This window comes from Acomys russatus, chromosome 16 (genome assembly GCF_903995435.1).
Source record: "Acomys russatus chromosome 16, mAcoRus1.1, whole genome shotgun sequence".
NCBI lineage: Eukaryota > Metazoa > Chordata > Mammalia > Rodentia > Muridae > Acomys > Acomys russatus.
In genome coordinates this window covers 11,751,102-11,769,804 of record NC_067152.1, presented here as the reverse complement: position 1 = coordinate 11,769,804, position 18,703 = coordinate 11,751,102, and the positions used below count along the sequence as shown (strand labels likewise).

The 18,703-nt window shown below is 50.0% G+C and overlaps 2 protein-coding genes across 4 annotated transcripts in view; one reads left to right on the top strand and one right to left on the bottom strand.

Annotated features, from left to right (window-relative positions):
- Nucleotides 1-241: 241 nt before the first annotated feature.
- Znhit3 (zinc finger HIT-type containing 3) lies at nt 242-6,782 on the top strand. Of its 2 annotated transcripts, XM_051158184.1 has the most exons (5): nt 242-397; nt 542-573; nt 2,456-2,524; nt 5,326-5,406; nt 6,487-6,782. In XM_051158184.1, exons 1-5 carry the CDS (start codon nt 312-314, stop codon nt 6,666-6,668), a joined length of 450 nt encoding a protein of 149 aa, XP_051014141.1. In that variant the 5' UTR covers nt 242-311; the 3' UTR covers nt 6,669-6,782. The 2 variants fall into 2 exon arrangements, with proteins under 2 accessions (XP_051014141.1, XP_051014142.1); XM_051158185.1 differs by lacking the exon at nt 2,456-2,524 and having other exon boundaries at nt 243-397.
- A 517-nt stretch (nt 6,783-7,299) lies between these two features.
- Myo19 (myosin XIX) overlaps nt 7,300-18,703 on the bottom strand; it is a 29,958-nt gene continuing 18,554 nt past the window's right edge. The window contains exons 15-24 of one of the 2 annotated variants that reach the window (XM_051158183.1): nt 18,483-18,659; nt 17,997-18,149; nt 16,615-16,722; nt 15,750-15,820; nt 13,256-13,359; nt 10,989-11,155; nt 10,743-10,872; nt 9,710-9,795; nt 8,519-8,812; nt 7,300-7,651 (exon numbers count right to left, since the gene is read on the bottom strand). In XM_051158183.1, coding sequence (XP_051014140.1) covers nt 7,523-7,651; nt 8,519-8,812; nt 9,710-9,795; nt 10,743-10,872; nt 10,989-11,155; nt 13,256-13,359; nt 15,750-15,820; nt 16,615-16,722; nt 17,997-18,149; nt 18,483-18,659 — 1,419 coding nt within the window. In that variant the 3' untranslated portion in view covers nt 7,300-7,522. Of the gene's footprint in view, nt 7,652-8,518; nt 8,813-9,709; nt 9,796-10,742; nt 10,873-10,988; nt 11,156-11,548; nt 11,667-13,255; nt 13,360-15,749; nt 15,821-16,614; nt 16,723-17,996; nt 18,150-18,482; nt 18,660-18,703 lie in introns of those variants that run through there. The other variant, XR_007832023.1, reaches the window with a different exon arrangement.

Genomic DNA, 18,703 nt, shown 5'->3' with positions numbered 1-18,703 from the left:
GCACAGGTGGACACGTATACATATAACTTAAAAAGAATGTCTTTGACTGGGCATGGTGGCGCACACCTGTGATTGCAGCGCTAGGGGTGCAGAGGCAGAAGGATCCTGAGTTCCATTGCTTAATCTAATCAGAGACCTTGCTGCCCTAGGTTCATATCGACTCTATCGACAATCTTCCTCTGAGGCCTGGATCAGTGAACAGGAGCAATCCATTGCTTTTGACTGCCAATAAGTGAGGAGAGCTGTTGATTGGTCCTTGTTTAGGTAAAAGGGCGAGCGCGGAGCTGCGGCGAGCGGTCTTCTGGGAAATCATGGCGTCCCTCAATAGTAGGACGGCGGTCTGCGTGATCTGTTTGGAGAAGCCGAAATACCGCTGCCCCACTTGCCGCGTGCCCTAGTGAGCCAGGGCTTTTGGGGTTGGCACCGGGTCGGGAGGGAGGCCGGGCCGCGGGCGGGAGGCTTGTGCTGCGGCCGGGGGCTGCGGGCAAGGGCCGCCTGCTGCGGCCGCTCGGGCTAAGCAACCCTGTCTTTCTTTTTACAGCTGTTCCGTCACCTGTTTCAAGAAGCACAAAGGTAAGAGCCCGGGTCACTGTCGAGCCCTTGGCCTTTCTTCGCACTGGACAGGCCCCATGCTCCGTAAAGCCAGCAGGCAGGAACTCGAAGCAGGATGTTTCCCGTGAATTCAAGGCCACTTTGGCGTCACAGACTGAGATCCTGTCCCAAAGAAACCACAGCAGGTCAAATGCTTTCTTGGAAAACGTCTTAGCTGTTTACGTATTCAGCGTGGCATTCAGGTGTAGCCCGTCACGATTGCAGAAGCTGCCCTGGCTGCGGTGAATCAACCAGCACTGTTTCTGTCTCTAAAAGAATGGTTGTTTATTGTTTACAGTAGAAGGAAAAGTTTCTTTTTTTCTGTGTGTGGCATTTGGAGACAGCTTCTTTTTTTGTTTATTTTATTTTTTTGATACAGGGTTTCTCTGTGTAGCCTTGGCTTTCCTGGAACTCGTCTTGTGGACCAGGCTGTCCTGGACTCAACCTCTGCCTCCTGAGTGCTGGGATTAAAGGCGTGGACCACCACCACCTGGCTAGACAGGTCCTTTTTTAAAAATATAATCTAGTCTGGGCTCAGATTTATCATGATCCTGCTTTCTCATCCCCAAGTGCTAAGAAAAAAGCTGGACCTTGAGGGATGCCTGGGTAGTTAAGAGTTTCTTGTTGCTTTACCAGAAGTTTGCTCCCAGCATCTGCCTGTTGTGGGTCCAGTCCCAGGGAATCAGGGCTCTCTTTTGGCTTCCACTTTAAAAAGAAAAAAGAAGGGCTGGGCGTGGCAGCGCACGCCTTTAATCCCAGCACTCGGGAGGCAGAGGCAGGTGGATCGCTGTGAGTTCGAGGCCAGCCTGGTCTACAAAGTGAGTCCAGGATGGCCAAGGCTACACAGAGAAACCCTGTCTCGAAAAACCAAAAAAGGGCCGGGCGTGGTGGCGCACGCCTTTAATCCCAGCACTCGAGAGGCAGAGGCAGGCGGATCACTGAGTTCGAGGCCAGCCTGGTCTACAAAGCGAGTCTAGGACAGCCAAGACTATACAGAGAAACCCTGTCTCAAAAAAAACCAAAAAAAAAAAAAAAAAAGAAAAAAAGAAAAAAGAAAAACCAAAAAAGGTGTGTGCTACCACGCCCATCTGGGTCTTTTTGTTTTTAATATTAGCACTCAGGAAGCAGAGGCAGTTGGATCTCAGAGTTTGAGGACAGCCAGGGCTACACAGAAAAGCCCTGTCTTAAAAACAACAAAAAACCCAAACCAAATAAAAAAAATCCTCCCTTCCCCCCAAAAAGATGTTACCTCTAGAAATGTTGGTCGACGGTAGGATCCTCTGGGTCTCGTTGGCAGCATGTGTGTTTTTCTGCCCCAGTGGCCTCTTTTGTCTTTTTTTTTTTTTTTTTTCAATAAAGACGTTCAAGAGCTGGAGAGATGGTTGAGCAGTTAAGTGTGCTTTGTGCTGTTCCAGAGGACCCGAGTTTGGCACATAGCACCCACACCCCAGGGTTCCCAGCCACCTCTAACTGCAGTTTGGGGCCCCTGACTCCCTCTTCTGGCCTCCGGAGCGCTGGCACACATGTAGCAATTCTGTTTCAATTCTGCTTCCTTCCATCCCAGGCGCAGACCTCTCCCTACTGAAATGTTTTCTTTCTGCCTGCCAAAGCTTTCTCCTCCTGTGAGTTTCTGGCCTTCCTCAGGTAGACTTAGACCAGACCCTCCTTACCTTAGCTATCTCTGTCATGTCTTCCCTGACTAAGGTGCTCATGGTTTTGTTTGACCCATCGCTCAGTCTGACCCATCCCTCCCTCTCTCTCTCTCTCTCTACAAAGTACACATTTCTTTGATGGGGACCTGTAGCCTTGTTGCGGGCATGGAGGGGTTATGTTTATTTACATCTGAAATTTGTGTCTCTCTCAGAGGAGTGTAACCCTGTTAAGAAGAAAGGAACAGTGGCCCCTGTAAATCCAAGGTCTGAGGAAAACAAAGGTGAGGTGGTTTGTTTGTTTGTTTGCTTTTTGCTTTGTTGTCTCCCCCCCCCCCCCAAAAAAAAAAAAAAGGTTCTCTGTGTAGCCTTGGCTGTCCTGGACTTGCTTTGTAGACCAGGCTGGCCTCAAACTCAAGAGATCTGCCTGCCTCTGCCTCCCAAGTGCTGGGATTAAAGGTGTATGCCACCACTGCCTGGCATGGTGGTCAATTTTAAACAACCTACAAGGGATTTTTTTTCTTTCTTTTCCTTTGGTTTTTTGAGATAGGGTTTCTCTGTGTAGCCTTGGCTGTCCTGGACTTGCTTTGTAGACCAGGCTGGCCTCGAACTCAAGAGGTCTGCCTGCCTCTGTCTCCTGAGTGCTGGGATTAAAGGTGTGTGCTGTCACACCTGGCTGTGGGATTTCAAAGACAGTAAGTAGAAAGCAGATAGCTGGACAGTGTGCAGAAGGATGCCTTGTAGGGGAGCACAGGAGCCTCAGCAGCCCTAGACTCATGGTGGTGCTGTGAGCATCCTGAGGCATGGTTTTGGGGATGGGGCCGGGGACCTGGGGTTTGTGTTGGGTCTTGGTAGGCCCATGTGGGAGGCTTCCTTTGAACTGGGCCATCTTTGTGCTGCTGGAGCTTCCTTAGATTTAGAGCAGTGATGGACTGTCACTCCACTCATGCATACATGAATTTTTCTGTGCATAATGCCTCCTGAGTGTGTAGATCTGCAAGAAGCCCCTCTTGTGCCACAAAGAGGTCCTTAAGATTCACAGGAAGGGGCTGGAGAGATGGCCACTAATTGCTCTTCCTAAGGACCTGGGTTCAAATCTCAGCACCCACATGGCAGCTCACAACTGTCTATAACTCTAAGATTTGACACTATCACAAGGACATATATGTAGGCAGAAAAATACCAATGTATATAAAATAAAGGTAAATTAAAAAAAAAAGATTCACAGGAAGGACTGGGTGTGGTGGCAGATGCCTTTAATCCCAGCACTTGGGAGGCAGGGGCAGGTGGATCACTGTGCGTTTGATGCCAGCCTGGTCTACAAAGTCCAGGATAACTTAAAGCTACACAGGGAAACCCTGTCTGAAAAAACCAAAAAAAAAAAAAGGTCACAGGAAGGGATTGGCCATTTGTCCTTCTACCAACTTCTAGCAATGGCTTGGGCATATCTGCCCTTATTGAAAGTACAGGGATTCTGCTTGGCAGGATTTTACAGGGTTAATTCACTGGCCCATCATAGCCCTGGAGTTGTGGCAGGGCAGGTAGAGTGCTAACTGCAGAACCACACTCCTTGCCTGCAGACCACAGGAAGCATGAAGTGTGAGCATTTGCTTGTTATGTGCAGTCACTATTCTGCCACCTTCCCTTTCCTACAAGAGGGATGTATAATTGTGAAATTGCATGTGTGTGAGTGAGTGTGTGGGGAGGGTGGGAACAGGAGAGATCAGGCAATGGTTGGGGGAAATCTCCAACCAGCTGCTGCTTTATTTATACAGGTTTCACAGGATGGAGACAGACAAATGATTATCTAAGTGGTACAGATTATTTGTTTGAGTTTTCATTACACGTCCAGGGTTGCAAGTTCAGTCACAATTAGGAAAAAACAGAACAGACTTTATTTTTTTCTTTCCAGCCCTATAACACTGATTTAAAGAATCTAAAGAATGTCTCCTCAGAATCAAACACATTTGTTGTATGACAGCCTGCTTTTAGGCTGGCAGTGTTTGCAGTTTGAAAGCACTCAAATATCTGAACTGGTCTTTTTATGAATAGCAAATACTAATACCTAACTTGTTTTTACTGTGTTTCATCATCTATGCTATATAGAATGAAAAGGTTATTTTAGTCAATCTATCCTTATTTATAGAGTTGTATTCCTCTAGAGGTGTACCCTGTATGACTCCTTATCTTTGCTTGTTTTGGTTTTTCGAGACAGGGTTTCTCTGTGTAGCTTTCCTGGACTCACTTTGTAGACCAGGCTGGCCTTGAACTCAGAGATCTGCCTGCCTCTGCCACCGAGAATGCTGGAATTAAAGGCGTGCCCCACAGTGCCTGGCTATGACCTCCTATCTTTAAACCACATTTTCAGAGAGCTCTTTAGTGTATAATAAAAAGAGGCCTTGAGTCTGTAACCTATTCTCCTGGCCAGTCAGTTTGTCAGTTGTCTCTGTTTACCCTGCACCAGTATACTGTTTGAGTTAGCTCAGGGGCAGATACTCCAAGAAGACTCCTGGAGTAAGGGCCCCATCTAGCTATGTGCTCATCTGTGCTTAATGATCTATAGGACATAAGGGAACTTCTAGACAGAGCCAGAGGAAGCTAACTTTAATTTTCCTAAAAAGACTCAGACATAATTTTCTCAGGAAAAGACATAAAATGAATCATAATGCAAGCTGGGTGCGGTAGTGCATTCCTTTAATTCCAGCACCCAGGGAGGCAGAAGCAGGCAGCTCTGAGTTCAAGGCCAGCGTGGTCTACAGAGTGACTCCAGGACAGACAGGGCTACACAGAGAAACCCTGTCTTGAAGGGGGGGGGGGGAGAATCATAATGCAGAAGTCCCTAAGAATGCAACACACAGACCAAAACCCAAAAGTGAAAGATAGAAGGACAGTGATTGCAGCATTTGGCTCAGCTTTGCTGGAACTGTGTCAAACAGTGGATATGGCTGTGTCACAAAATCAGAAAAGCAAGCTGTTCCTTTCACTTGCTACTGGTGTGCCCCTCACTATCACACACATACACGTATGATACTGACATGGTTGCCCTGGCTTTCTGAGGCCTGACCTGCTGCTCTATACTCCTCAGATGATGACGCCTCTGTAGCTGATTTCCTCAACAGTGATGAGGAAGAAGACAGAGTGTCTCTGCAGAATTTAAAGAATTTAGGTGAGTCTATGCTGAGCTTGTTAACTGTTTACCATTTTATTGCTTTAAAGGCAGTGGAACCTGGGAGGATGAAGCCTAAACATGAGATGGACTACAGTCTCCTGCAATAGTCAGTTTTATTCAGAGCATCAGATAGTTTACGCTCTGAGCATTAAGAGTTGCCCGAGTAAAGTGTACGGTCACAAGGACAGGCTACACATGGAGGGGCAGACGTGTGTTTTTCCAGAGTCATGTAAAGACAGAATAGGCACTTGGAACTTGGAGGGGCATGAAAGCAGATTCCAAAAACAATTTCATGTTTTTGAAGAAACTGAGGTCATAAAACCTTGTTTCTTGGCGTTTTCTCACAAGCACTCAGAATTCCCTCAACATGATTCTATGCTTGGCCGGTGTCCGAAACCATTTCCTTTGTGTGGGATGTGGGTGGAGCTCGGGTTATGTGGGTGGGAAGCTGGGATAGCTCAGGACTGAGGCAAGTGCTCTGCTGCAGGTTAATGTGTTCAGCACTGCATTTCTGTTTCTTTTTCTGGATGAGACAGTCTTATATTGTATAGTCTTGGCTGGCCTGGAACTCACTGGAAACCACACTGGCCTCACACTTGGTGCCATCCTCCTGTCTCTGCCTCCCAATGCTGTATTTCCGTGCTCAGAAGAATTGCTGTTGTGCACTGTGTGAGTGTGGCCTTGAGTGCAGTTCCAAGGATGAAGATTTACTTTTAAATTGTGGCTATCTGTGCGCACCTGAGTACAGGGGCTGCAGAGGCCAGAAGAGGAGCTCATGGAGCTGTAGTTACAGGCGGTTGTGTGTCACTAACATGCATGTGGGAGCCGGATACTCCTCTGCAGGAGCAGTGAATGCGAGTAACCACAGAGCCTTCTCTGTCAATGCACTGCCGCCCTCTTCTTGGTGGGCACATACAGAAGTCAGAGGATAAGTACGCTTTTTCCCCCCAAGATAGGGTTTCTATGTACCCTTGGCTTTGTAGACCAGGCCTACCTGAGTGCTGGGATTACAAGTGTGAGCTACCTTGAATTTAAGTTCTCCCCTTGAATTTAAAGCTGGCATTTAATTTTTAAAAGGTGAATCTGCAACTTTAAGAAGCTTACTGCTCAACCCCCACCTGAGGCAGCTGATGGTTAACCTCGATCAGGGTGACAACAAAGCAAAACTGATGAGAGCCTGCATGCAGGAGCCCTTGTTTGTGGAGTTTGCTGACTGCTGCTTAAGAATCGTGGAACCATGCCAGAGGAGGGACTCTTAAGACTGGACGACTCCTTGCTCAAGCTGCCCACCGCTCCTCCTAGGAGGAGGTTGTTTCCAAGGCCCCTGTAGGACGTGTGGGTGCTCACCCACCACACCGCTTGCTTCAGATGAGTGGAGCATCCTGCAGGTGCAGAGCCTGTAGGAAGAGGACTGCTTTTCCAGACAGTTCCAGGGTTTCTGATACCTTCTTCTGGCTTCTGCAGGTACTGTACACAGCCACACATGCAGGCAGAACTCCCACATACATAAAATATTAAAAAAAACAACAACTAAATCTTGGCTATCTATATTTAGATGGTGGTTTAATTTTATTTCTGGTACAGTTCAGAGTTACATCACAAATACCAACTGTATCCATTAGAATTAAAAACATGTTTAGTAACTGGTGAGAGAACTGATCACTCATTGTTCTTGGTGACATTAAATAAATTTATTAAATACTGTTGTTCCCTTGATGAAAGTTTTCCCCCTAGAGCCAGTTTTAGGGTGACTTGGCCCTTTAAAGTGCTTGTGGATGGCCCAGTATCCACCCTGCTGTAGTGACAACATTGTGGATGGACAGTCACATCGCTGTGAACCTGAGCCTTAGCTGGGACAGTGTGGCCCTAATCCTAGCTTGGCAACTAGCACCCCCAGATCCTGCCAATGCTGAGGCCATACCCTGGAGGGTGGCACTCTGGCCATAAAGCCCTGGCTCACAATCTGGAACCTGCTTGCACGTGCAGTGAACTCCTGTGGGAGTAGCTTGGCAGTTGTGTGTTGGATCAGATGTCTTTGGCAAGGCAGCTGGCAGGAAAAGGCCATGTGGAAACAAAGGCACTGAAGATCACTCGGATGGATGGGGTACGAGAGTCACACTTGGACTGGCCTGTGTCTTTCTAGCAGAATCTGATTAAAACCAGTAACATTAGAGGCCGAAGGTTCAGGGCAGATGTCAGCATACTGAAGTGGAGACTTCCTGCAGTGAAACTTTATCGATCCCTAGGGAGAAAGAGAAGCACCCTATGAGTGGCAGGAACAAGCCCAGGAACAAAATCTCACATCTATTCAGCCTGGAGACAGGAAATACTAGGAAGGAGCCTGTTACTGTTAAGGGTATATTGTCCGTCATCCTGCGGCTGCTTACCCCTGTCAATCTCAGGGAGAGTCTATTCAGATTATAGAGCATCCTGTTGACTGTGTTTCTTTCCTCTGGTCCCTTGTAGTAGACTGAGTACTAACCCAGCCTTACAGAAGAGAAAATGGAGATGATGTGCCATCACTGAAGTTACCCAGGGGAGGGGCTGAGCTGAGAGGGGCTGCTTTCAAGTGGAACAGGCTGCACAACACAAAGGACTGGGCCATACAATTACTTCTTGAGAAAATGGCAACCAGTAACCAAGTGAAAATGGCAACCAGTAACCAAGTGATAAGATTTGAGAAAACTGCTAAATACAGTGTCATTTGAGGTGACAAATTATGGCCACACTCATTTCTTAGAAGTGGAACTACTTATGTCATATTGTTAAGTGTTCCTACCCTTGAGGTGCTGGTTGAGGACACAGGGCTGAGATACATATCTAACCAAGGATCTCACTCAGGCGTGGCTGGGCGGTGGTGGTGCACACCTCTGATCCTAGCACTTGGGAGGCAGAGGCAAGTGGATCTCTGAGTTGAGGCCAGCCTGTCTACAGAGTGAGTTCCAGGACAGCCAAACCAAACAAAACCTGGAAGAGTTCTCAGGAGTCTCAGTTTTTAGTTGAGACAATGGCAATGTCACAGCTGTAGTTTCCAGCTTACCTGCTAGGATCAGGGAGTCTGTGCCTGGAGCTGTGGGAAGGACTACCACCCCATCACAGAGCAACATACCTGAGGCAGTGCTCTGATGGATGTAACACCAGCCTGATCTTGTTGTGGTGTCTGGACTTTGCTGCTGGGGCTGCCTGAGGGAAGCCGGAGGCAGGCACGGGCCACCAGTGTCCTCTGAAAGCCACGTACACCCGCAGCTGAGTTGGCTAGCACCAGTCCCAGGGGCCAGAGGTGGATTATTGCTCCTAGGAGCTTAGTGTGTGCTGGGGGCAGTGAGGAGCTCAGGGAAGCAGGAGCTGTGGGCTTCTCCTCCATACCATCCAGTTCTTTAGAAGCAAGACAGGCCATTCGGATCTTAAAGAGAAAACACTGCTTTAAGCTCTAGGTTTGCCAGTCCTCTTTCTAAAAGAGTTCAGTTTTGCATTCATTTATTTGACAAGGAGGCATGCTACAGTGGGTGTGTGGAAGTCAGAGGACAAACTGGGTGGACAGGATTTAGCTCTCAAAAAACAAACAAACAGTGCCGGGCATGGTGGCACACGCCTTTAATCCCAGCACTTGGGAGGCAGAGGAAGGCGGATCGCTGAGTTCAACAAGCATGGTCTACAAAGCGAGTCTAGGACAGCCATCTAGGACAGCCAAGGCTACCACAGAGAAACCCTGCTTGAAACACAAAAACAAAAAACTGGATATGTGGCATACACCTCGCTCAGGAGGCAGGGACAGGCATCTCTGTGAATTTGAGGCCAGCATGGACTACACAGAGAAACCCTGTCTTGAAAAACAAAACAAAAATATCATATCTCTGTGTGTGTGTGTGGGCATGAGCATGCCATGGTATGCTTGTGGAGGTCAGAAGAAAGCTTTTGGGAGTCTGTTCCTACCATGAGGGTCCCCAGGATCAAACTCACGTGGCCAGGCTTGGCAGCAAGCATCTGTACCAGCCGAGCCATCTCTGGCACTGATTGGAAAATAATCAGCGTGACAAGGTAAACTCAAGGCTCTTGGCTGTGACGCCCTGATCTAGACTGGCTTCATGTGACAGAACGTAAAGAATGCAATTCCGTCGGCGGTTTGTCCCTAGAGCTGCATGTGCCACTCAGTTTCCACAACCACCCTGTAGTGCCTGTGCCATCTCCTCATACAAGAGGACACAAGGCTGAGAAGCTGCATGGCGTGCCAGCATGCACACACCAGTGGCTGGGACCCGGTCTTTAAGTACTGCCCACCCTGGCCTCCAGTCATACTCACTCTCCACTTGCGCCACGCACGCTTGATGACTGTGGCAGCTATGTGTAACCTTCTGAGGTGTTTCCGAGTTAGCCAGGAACGAACAGCTAAGGAAACAGCAGAGATATCAACATCAGTAGAGCTGTTAGTCACACGGTCAACACCAGAGTGAAAGCATGGAATTTGTTCTTCAGTGATAAACTATGTCCATATGTAAGGCAAAATGGGGCGTACAGTCTCCTGAGGGGCTGGAGAGATGGCTCAGTGGTTAAGAGCACTTACTGCTCTCACAGAGCATTCAGATAATGGGTCTCAGCACCCACATGCTGGTTCACAACCTCTTTTGATTCCAGTTCAAAGAGATCTGATTCCCTCTTCTGGCCTCCAAGAGCACCTGCATGCACATGGTACACATATACACATGGTCTCACACACACACACACACACACACACAAAGTCTTTTTATTATGTATACAGTGCTCTGCCGCATGTACACCTGTAGGCCAGAAGACGGTATCAGATCACATAGATGGGTGTGAGCCACCACGTGTTTTCTGGGAATTGAACTCAGGACCTCTGGAAGAGCAGTCAGTGCTCTTAACCTTTGAGCTATCTCTCCAGCCCCACACTGTAACACAAACAAAAAATCTTAACAACAACAAACAACAACAAAAAACCCACTAACTACTATCTTGGAAATACCCAAGTACTGAATGCTCAGGAATAGGAGACCCAGTGCCTTTACATTTTTACTTTGGTGTGTTTGGGCATGTAGTTCTGTGATACAGCACTTGCCTCGCATGAGTAAAGCCCTGGATTTGATTCAAGGCACTGCAAAAAGAAATTATTTTTCTTTTTTTGAGATAGGGATTCTATGTAATCCACCAGATTGGCATCAAACTTCTGTCTCAGCCTTCAGATGCTGGGCTCAGGTGTGGGTACCACACTTGGCCTTGGGTTTCTGACATTTTCATTTTTCCAAGATAAGTGCATGAGAACTGTGCCACCACACCCACCACGAGAGCCTCACCACAGGTGGCCAGGCCCCACCTACCTGCCTGAATGAGCATGGCAGCCCGCCTCTGTTTCTCCTGCTTTTGGAGCCGGTGTCGCCTCCAGCCACACTGGATGCAGCGGGCACACTGCTCCAGCATCTGGGCACGCCCACACTCCAGAAGCTCTAGCTGAGAGAAAGGAAGTCCACTGAGGTCCTTGACCTCTCCTCCTCCTGTCCTGAGGAGGGCCTACACACTTGCCGCTGGCACCCTTGATCTCCCCCCCCCCCCCCCAGCCCGTTTACCATGGAATCAGTCATGAAGATCTTTGTCTTGCCACAGTACAGTGGGATTTGTGGGGCTTTCACTGGGTCACTGGGAGTAGCCGCTGTCTGAATTAAAGCTGGTAGAACATGGAGAATGTCCTGAAGTGGAGGTTGCAGTGTGGTCTCCTTGGCGCACAGAGGCTGCTCTGGGGGTGAGAGAAAGGCCTCATCAGTCCTTGCTTCCCCTCATGCTTGTGTTTGGGGGGAACCATTGTACTGCTCACTGGAAGAAACTGGCTGTGGTCTCTCTAGCGCTGTCTTAGCCTCTTTCTTGCTATTCTAGTCTTTCTTACCCCTTTGTGTGGGTAGAGGTAGCCCGTGTGTCCCTTAGAGCCCTGGCTGTTTGGGGGTGTCCTGAGGCCTCCACTGCCCCGTGTGTCCTTGGACGCGTGGTAAGGGAGAGCTGAAGCATGGAAGGGACTGCCAGGCTGCTTAGCCACTCCTCCACCCCGCCCCTGATGCTTCCAGTCAGCCATCCAGTCAGCTGTGGGAAAGCCCTTTTAGGCTTGCAGGGCTGCCTCCTGTGTGGGAGGATTTACCTGAGGGCTCTGACCAGAGTTAGCTGCCCAGCACCTCTCTGGAGACAGAAGCCACCAAAGCAGATGCCGCAGACGAGAGACGAGAGCCATCCACACAATGGACCAGGGCCCAGAGGGGCTTGGCAAGAGAGACAGGAGAGCAAACCACGGAGAGAGGAGGAAGAGAGAGAGAGAGGGAGAAAGACAGTGACGCAACTCCCAGGAAGATGAGAGGTCGCTGATGGGGCCCCCCAGAAGAAGGCTGAGATTTGTCCTTGTGTCTGTCTCTCCATGTGTCCCTGAGCCTTAACATGCCCACATTCTTAGTTCCCACAGCTACACTGTGCCAGCCAACTGCTCAGTCACACCCAGGCTAGAGTTTTGCCCAAAGAGTTTTTTTTTTTTTTAATATTTATGCTGGGCATGGTGACGCACACGCCTTTAATCCTAGCACTCAGGAGGCAAAGGCACGTGGATCCATGTGAGTTTGAAGCCAACCTGGTCTACAAAGTGACTCTAAGACAGCCAAGGCTACACAGAGAGACCCTGTCTTGAGGGGGAAAAGTGCTCTGCTTGCGTGTACACCTGCACAATAGAAGAGGGCACCAGATCTCATTTCAGATGGTTGTGAGCCATCATGTGGTTGCTGGGAATTGAACTCAGGACCTTTGGAAGAGCAGTCAATGCTCTTAATCTCTGAGCTATTCTTTCTAGCCCTGCCTAAGTGCTTTGTACATGTCTCTCCTTGATGCCTTCTGGGACCTGGTGCTCAGGCCATGTAGGGATGGTCCAGATTCCTCATATCTCTCTTCTTCTCCTCTTCCCACTGGCCAGGCTCACCTTTTGCATTTGTCTACCTCTGTGTATGGAGTAATGCCTACAACACTGACCAGTCTGCCCACGTGCCACTCAGTTGCCTACAGCTCTGGCTTCTCCACTTGGGTGGCTCCACAGCCTCATTCCCAGGACCTCCCACAAGGCCCCTAGATGGACAAAAGCATGAGGCGGATAGAGCACTGGCCTTTCCCCTGAAGGGTGCCACCTCATCTACCCAGGAATTTCCCTTCTTTCTTGAGACAGGCTCTCTCTACATAGCTTGGCTCTCTGGAACTCCCTCTGTAGACCAGGCTAGCCTCAAACTCTTAAGATATCTGCCTGCCTCTGCTTCTCAAGTGTTGGGAGTAAAGGTGTGCGTTACCACTGCCTGTCTGCTAAGTCCATGTGTCTTGACTAGGGCCCACCTGGCACCCCAGCCTTACCTACCCCTACTGTCTGGAGTTCTTTTTCTTTCTTTTTGGGTTTTCAAGACAGGGTTTCTCTGTGTAGCAGCTCTGGCTGTCGTGGACTCGCTTTGTAGACTAGGCTGGCCTTGAACTCACAAAGATCCACCTGCCTCCGCCTCCCAAGTGCTGGGCTTAAAGGCATGTGCCACCACGCCTGGCCTGTCTGGAGTTCTTACATGGAAGATACTGTTCAGATTACCTTCGTCCTGTGCAGCAGCTGTCATTTGGCTAATCCAGTTTATCCCCACATACCACCTCCTCCAAAATGCTTTCCCATGTCCACATCTCCCTGGCACCAGAGTAAGCTCTCTGCCTTTCTATACTGTTGCCAGCGGGGGTTTGCTCCCCACACTGTACCAACAACCATTAGACTCTGAGCCTCATCCCTGAGGAGGCACTCAGTAACCTATGGTTGAACAAATGACAATAAATGGGTCCCACTCACCAGAGGGCCCTTTGGCAGGTCCCAGGCCCCAGAGGCCAGAGGATGTGCGACACTGGAGCCTTCTCAGTAATTTATATCTTTCCACAAAGTTCTGGTGAGAGACCCTGGAAGCCAAAGCAGACAAGGAGAGAATAGCTTTGTGAGCCGGGTGCCTAGTGCCTGTCCCCACTGGGTGAATGGAGGGGGCTATGTTCTAGACATGCTCAGGGCCACTCAGTGGGAAACCTACAGACACCACTTAAAATTGAATTTGTGGCTGGCAAGATGGCCTGGCAGACAAAAGTGAGTTCCATTCCAAAGACCCATATGGAGGAAGGGAGAACTGGCTTCTGTGTGTGGCATGGCTCCTTGTTGGTAGTGTGTGCCCAACCCCACTGGGGACGGACAGCATGTACCGGTGCAGTTCCTAAACCTCTACTGAGGCTTGTCTCTGAAACATCTCAAATCTGACAAAGCCAAGGAGAATTCCTGATTCTCACTTCCCTGTTCCTTCACACTGCAACTCGGGCCTCCCCCAGACGAACCCATTTTGGCAAACTGTCCTGATCCAACCATCTGCCCCAGAAAACAGCAAGTTATTTCCACAGCCTGGAAGTGGACTGCTCACCGAGTCCTCACCCAACCCTGCAAACCATCCAGTTCTCATGTTATTGTGAACTATATCCCAGTTTGCCACATTGTCACCCAGGTTTCACAGCTCACCCGACTCCTGGACACCTGCAACAGCCTCCTTACTCACCCCCTTCTGTCCTCGCCCCGCATCCAACCTCCAGTACAAGGGTTCCCTCCAAGCACGAGGTACTGCCTCTCTGTACTCACACCAGCAGCTTCCCCTGCGCTCAGGGCAGGTTGTCAAGGCTTCAGGTCAGCCGTGTCTGGCTCCTGTTCTCTTACGTTCCCTGTTGCTGCTGCTTTGTGGTCTAGTCCCTTGGTGTCTCACTTCCTGACAGAATTACGGTTGTTCTTGTTCTAAGGCCTCCGAGGCTGGCCTTTTCCTTTCCTCTAGGCCTGCACTGGTAACCAGCCCATGGATATTCCCTGCATGCCAGCAACAAATTTTATTTCCTTAATAGCACTAGTTGTACTTTACACGTGTGTATGTGTGTTATCTGTGTAAACATGTGTGTGCTTGCACATGTGGAGGCCTTAATTTGATAATGGAAGCCCTTCTCTAGAACTCTTACTTTTTTTGAGATAGAGTCTCTCGTTGAACATGGAGCTCACTGACTGGTTAAACTGGCTGGCCAGTAAGCCCATGGAATCCTGTGCCCATCTCCCAGGGCTGGAACTGCAGGGCTTGTTGCCACACCAAGTTTGTTTGTTTGTTTTTCGAGACAGGGTTTCTCTGTGTAGCCCTGGCTATCCTAGACTTGCTGTGTAGACCAGGCTGGCCTTGAACTCATAGCAATCCACCTGCCTCTGCTTGCAAGTGCCAGGACTAAAGGCGTGTGCCACCACGCCTGACCCGACACCCAACTTTTAACATGGATGCTGGAGATCCTAACTCTGGTCCTCACAAGCACTTTACCCACTGAGCCATCCCCAGACCCTTTGAAAATTTCTGGTTTTTTGTTTTTCGAGATAGGGTTTCTCTGTGTAGCCTTGGCTATACTGGACTCACTTTGTAGACCAGGCTGGCCTGGAACTCACAGCGATCCTCCTGCTTCTGTCTCCCCAGTGCTGGGATTAAAGGCGTGTGCCACCACGCCTGGTGAAATTTTGTTTATTTACTTATTTTTAGAAATTTTATTTGTAAAGTTAAAAAAAAAATATGTCTGTGATGTGCATGCCTGGTACCAGTGGAGGCCAGAGGTCAGATCCCTTGTAACTGGAGTTAAAGATATAGATGCTTGTTAGCAGTCATGTGGGTGCTGGGAATTGAACTCCAGCCTTTCTGGAGCACAGCCAGTGCTCTTAACCCTGAAACATCTCTCCAAACCCAGACCCTTAAAACATTTATTTTTATTATATTTAATTACGTCTGTCTGATGGGTGGGTATGTGCCTGTAAGGAGACCAGAGTCATCGGATTATCCCGGAGCTGGACTTAGAGGCTGTTGAGATCTGCCCTATGTGGATGCTGGGGACCAAATCTGGGTCCTCTGCAAGAATAATACACATTCTTAACCTCAGAGTCATCCATCTCTCTAGCCCCACCCAGACCTTTTTGTTGATCTTTGAAACAGAGTCTCACTACCAGGCTGGTTACCAGGCTAGCCTCAAACTCAGTACATAGCCTAGACTCGCCTTAGATTCCTGTCTTAGTGTCTCAAGTGCTGGGATCATAGGTGTATGCTGCCATGTTTCCACAGGAATGTAGGCCCAACAAGGGCAGAAAACACACAATGGGTAACTGAATCAGTGCATAGGTGCCATCCCTCACCTTCCAGGTGGATGCCACAGAACTGCTATGTCCTCCATCCCCACCTCCCTCCCTCTGGCCCACGTTCTGAGTGCCACCTGACTTCAGCCCTACAGTGACGTGGCCTACTTACCGGATGGGAAAGCCAGCAGCACTGATGTGGATGGTCTCCACGAGGCCACAGGCCTCCAACTGGCTCAGGACCTGCAAGGGTGGGGAGACACAGCAAGCACCTATAGGCCACACATGCCATTTCTTCTGTTATCTCTGTTCCTGATCTTCAACGACAGGCAGGATTGGCTGATGGAGAGGTCTGTCTCCTTGGGACCACGAGAAACCAAGAGGGCCTGAAAACTTCCCTGCTAGGAGAGGTCCTGGTGGACCTGCAAAGGCCCTGTCTGGTCCCTGGCTAAGGCCCACAATGGTCCTGGCTCTGTCTCTCACCTCTCCAGGACTGATACCACTTCACAATACAGAACTGTTAATTCTCTTCCCACATCAGAGGTGCTAAAGCAAGGAACGTTATAGTGTGAAGATGCTTACTTGATCTGAACCCAGACTCTGCCATGCAGCCAAGCTATCTTGGCTACACAGCCACATTTACCAAGTGACTGTGGGACATTGTTCAGTGCCGCCCAGCACTCACACATCATTTCTGTCTCTTCAGAACTTGAAGCCCTGAGGAATGGATTTTGTGTAAACTGGAAAATGAGATCGCCGGCCCCGAGACACCTATACTGCATGGCCTGTACAGATGTTGAACGAATCACAGAACATCCATTGGCCCGAGTGGCTTCGGTCTCTTGTCAGGGACAGGCTAGGTGAGCAGGATCGAGATGCTCTAGCATCCCCACGTGCCACTTGGCTAGGGCATGGTGCAGTGTACAGAACATACAACCACTCAGGACTGCCCTGCCAGAAGTAAGTCCTCCTTGTCAGGAGATGCTCGCCAGCCCCTTATTTTTGATGCTGGACAGCTGTAGCCCAGGGCTAGTTACCTCTTCCTGGAGGAAAGTCTGCGGCCGGCTCTGGCTGTTGGGCTTGATGCAGCGAATGTAGTGCGGTGTTGTGCTGTGGAGGACCTGCAGGAGCTGATCCAGGGAGGCCTGCAGACAGGGGGTTCTGGGGTTAGGCGGGACTGGGCCAGCTCAGGGTCATATGCTGGATGGTGGTCAGTGAGTGTACGATATCCTTGGTGGCCCACCCAGGCTTGAGATGAGGACTCACGGCCGTCCTGGGGACCACTGGAAGTTGTGAAGAGCACGTGTAAAGCACAGCTTAACCATCCATTACTTCTCATTCTCCCCGACCCCAACCCCGAGACAGGGTCTCTCTGTGTAGCCTTGGCTGTCCTGCACTCACTTGCAGACCAGGCTGGCCTTGAACTCACAGAGATCCGCCTGCCTCTGCCTCCCGAGTGCTGGGATTACAGGCGTGGGCCACCACGCCCAGCTACTTCTCACCCTTTATCCAGAGATGCTTCTGGACCAGTGGCTCTCACTGACTGCTCCTCTGGCCTGGGGCTTGCCCCTTTCCTCACCTCCCCAGGATCATTTTCCTACAGGAGAACAGCTTACCCCACCCCTGCTGTTCTACTGTGCAGCCTGTATTACGTGCCAGAGGGATGTGACTCAGACAGTCTGCTTATGTCACAGCTCAGCCTAACAACACACATGCTGTGCAGGTGCTGTCAGTAGTGTCTGAGGCTGTGGCTATAGCATGCTCATCAGACAATCAATCTGGGTTTCCCAGGGCACCCCTCACGGCAACGGTAAAGCAGGGGCTGACATATGAACAAGAACAAATCAAAAAGGTGGCAGGGTAAGAGAAAAAGCCGTTGAAGGACAGTGGTCAAGGAAGGGCTGGATGTGGGGACTCACATCTTTACAGAGGCAAAGGCAGGTATGTCACTGTGAGGTCAAGACCAGCCTGGTCTACAAAGCAAGTCCAGGACAGCCAAGGTACCAAGGCTGTTACATAGAGAAACGCTGTTTCATAGAGAAAGAGATCCCAGGAAGGTGAGCAGCATGTACACATTTCATACAGCAGAAAGGAAGCAGATAATACCAAGGGAAGCGGTGGTCTGGTCCAGCCAAGCACAGGGTTTGAACATGGCAGTCCCACTCCATAAGGTGCTGCTCTCCTGTGACTGCCCCACAGGCAGAGGGTGAGGGCCCCCAGCCCATCATATCCCTATACCTGGTGGTGTCTTGTCTGTTCCCTATCTGTCTTTTACACTAAACCATGAACTAGAAGAGACCAGCACCATTTCTGCATGGCATGTCACAGCTCCCAGTAAACAGCCGCCCCCAATGCTGAGGGGCGCTCAACAGATAATTGGAAGACTGAACTGAGCACTTCATGTCAGTGCTAGACGCACCTTGAACTTGGACACCACAGTCAATGCAGGAGCTCTGCTCTGGCCAGTCAGCTCCTCTGGGGTCTTCTCTTCAGGGTTCACAGGAAACAGCATCAAAAGCAGGGCATCCTGGGATTGCTGCAGGAGCCCCGTCAGCTCAGGGGGAACAGGGTCCTATTGGAAAGGGCAAGGGTGGCAGGGAGCTGGGTGGCTCCCTACTGTTGGCTACTTCTCTGGCACCCCTACTCAAGCACCCGGGCTTCTTGGGAGGGCAGGCTGGGGTCCCAAGAAGAGGGGGTCTGCTGGCCAAGGAGAGACACAGGCCTTGTGCAACATGGGCCACTTCCAGACAGGTCAGGGGGGACTAGCAAAGACTCAAGACTAGCAGGGCTCAAGAGGGTGAGCCTGGATACTGAGGAGAGGACACTGAGGAGAAACTCTCCTCTGTGCATGTAGCGGTGACTCAGCTTTCTTACCCAGGAGCTACATGCTATGGCCCAGGCCCACCTTGTTCTTTTCCACCAGGCCTGCAGTGTGGTACCGTACAGGTCCTGCGAAGTGTACAACAACAAAGCTGGGCTCCCGGCTGAGCTTATTATGGCCCAGGCAGGGCCTGCCTGCCAGAGTACTCTCGATGCGGGTCTGTAGCTGTGCTGCACTGCTCGGCCGATTAAGGCGACATTCCTGTGGGGCGGGAGTGGTCAGTCAGCACAGTGATGAGGCCTTAC

Bases quoted from the DNA above. Each gene is read 5' to 3' on its own strand.
- Znhit3 (XM_051158184.1), top strand. From the start codon at position 312: ATGGCGTCCCTCAATAGTAGGACGGCGGTCTGCGTGATCTGTTTGGAG. The intron at 574-2,455 runs GTAAGAGCCCGG...TGTCTCTCTCAG, and splicing joins CTGTTTCAAGAAGCACAAAG to AGGAGTGTAACCCTGTTAAG. The intron at 2,525-5,325 runs GTGAGGTGGTTT...TATACTCCTCAG, and splicing joins AAGGTCTGAGGAAAACAAAG to ATGATGACGCCTCTGTAGCT.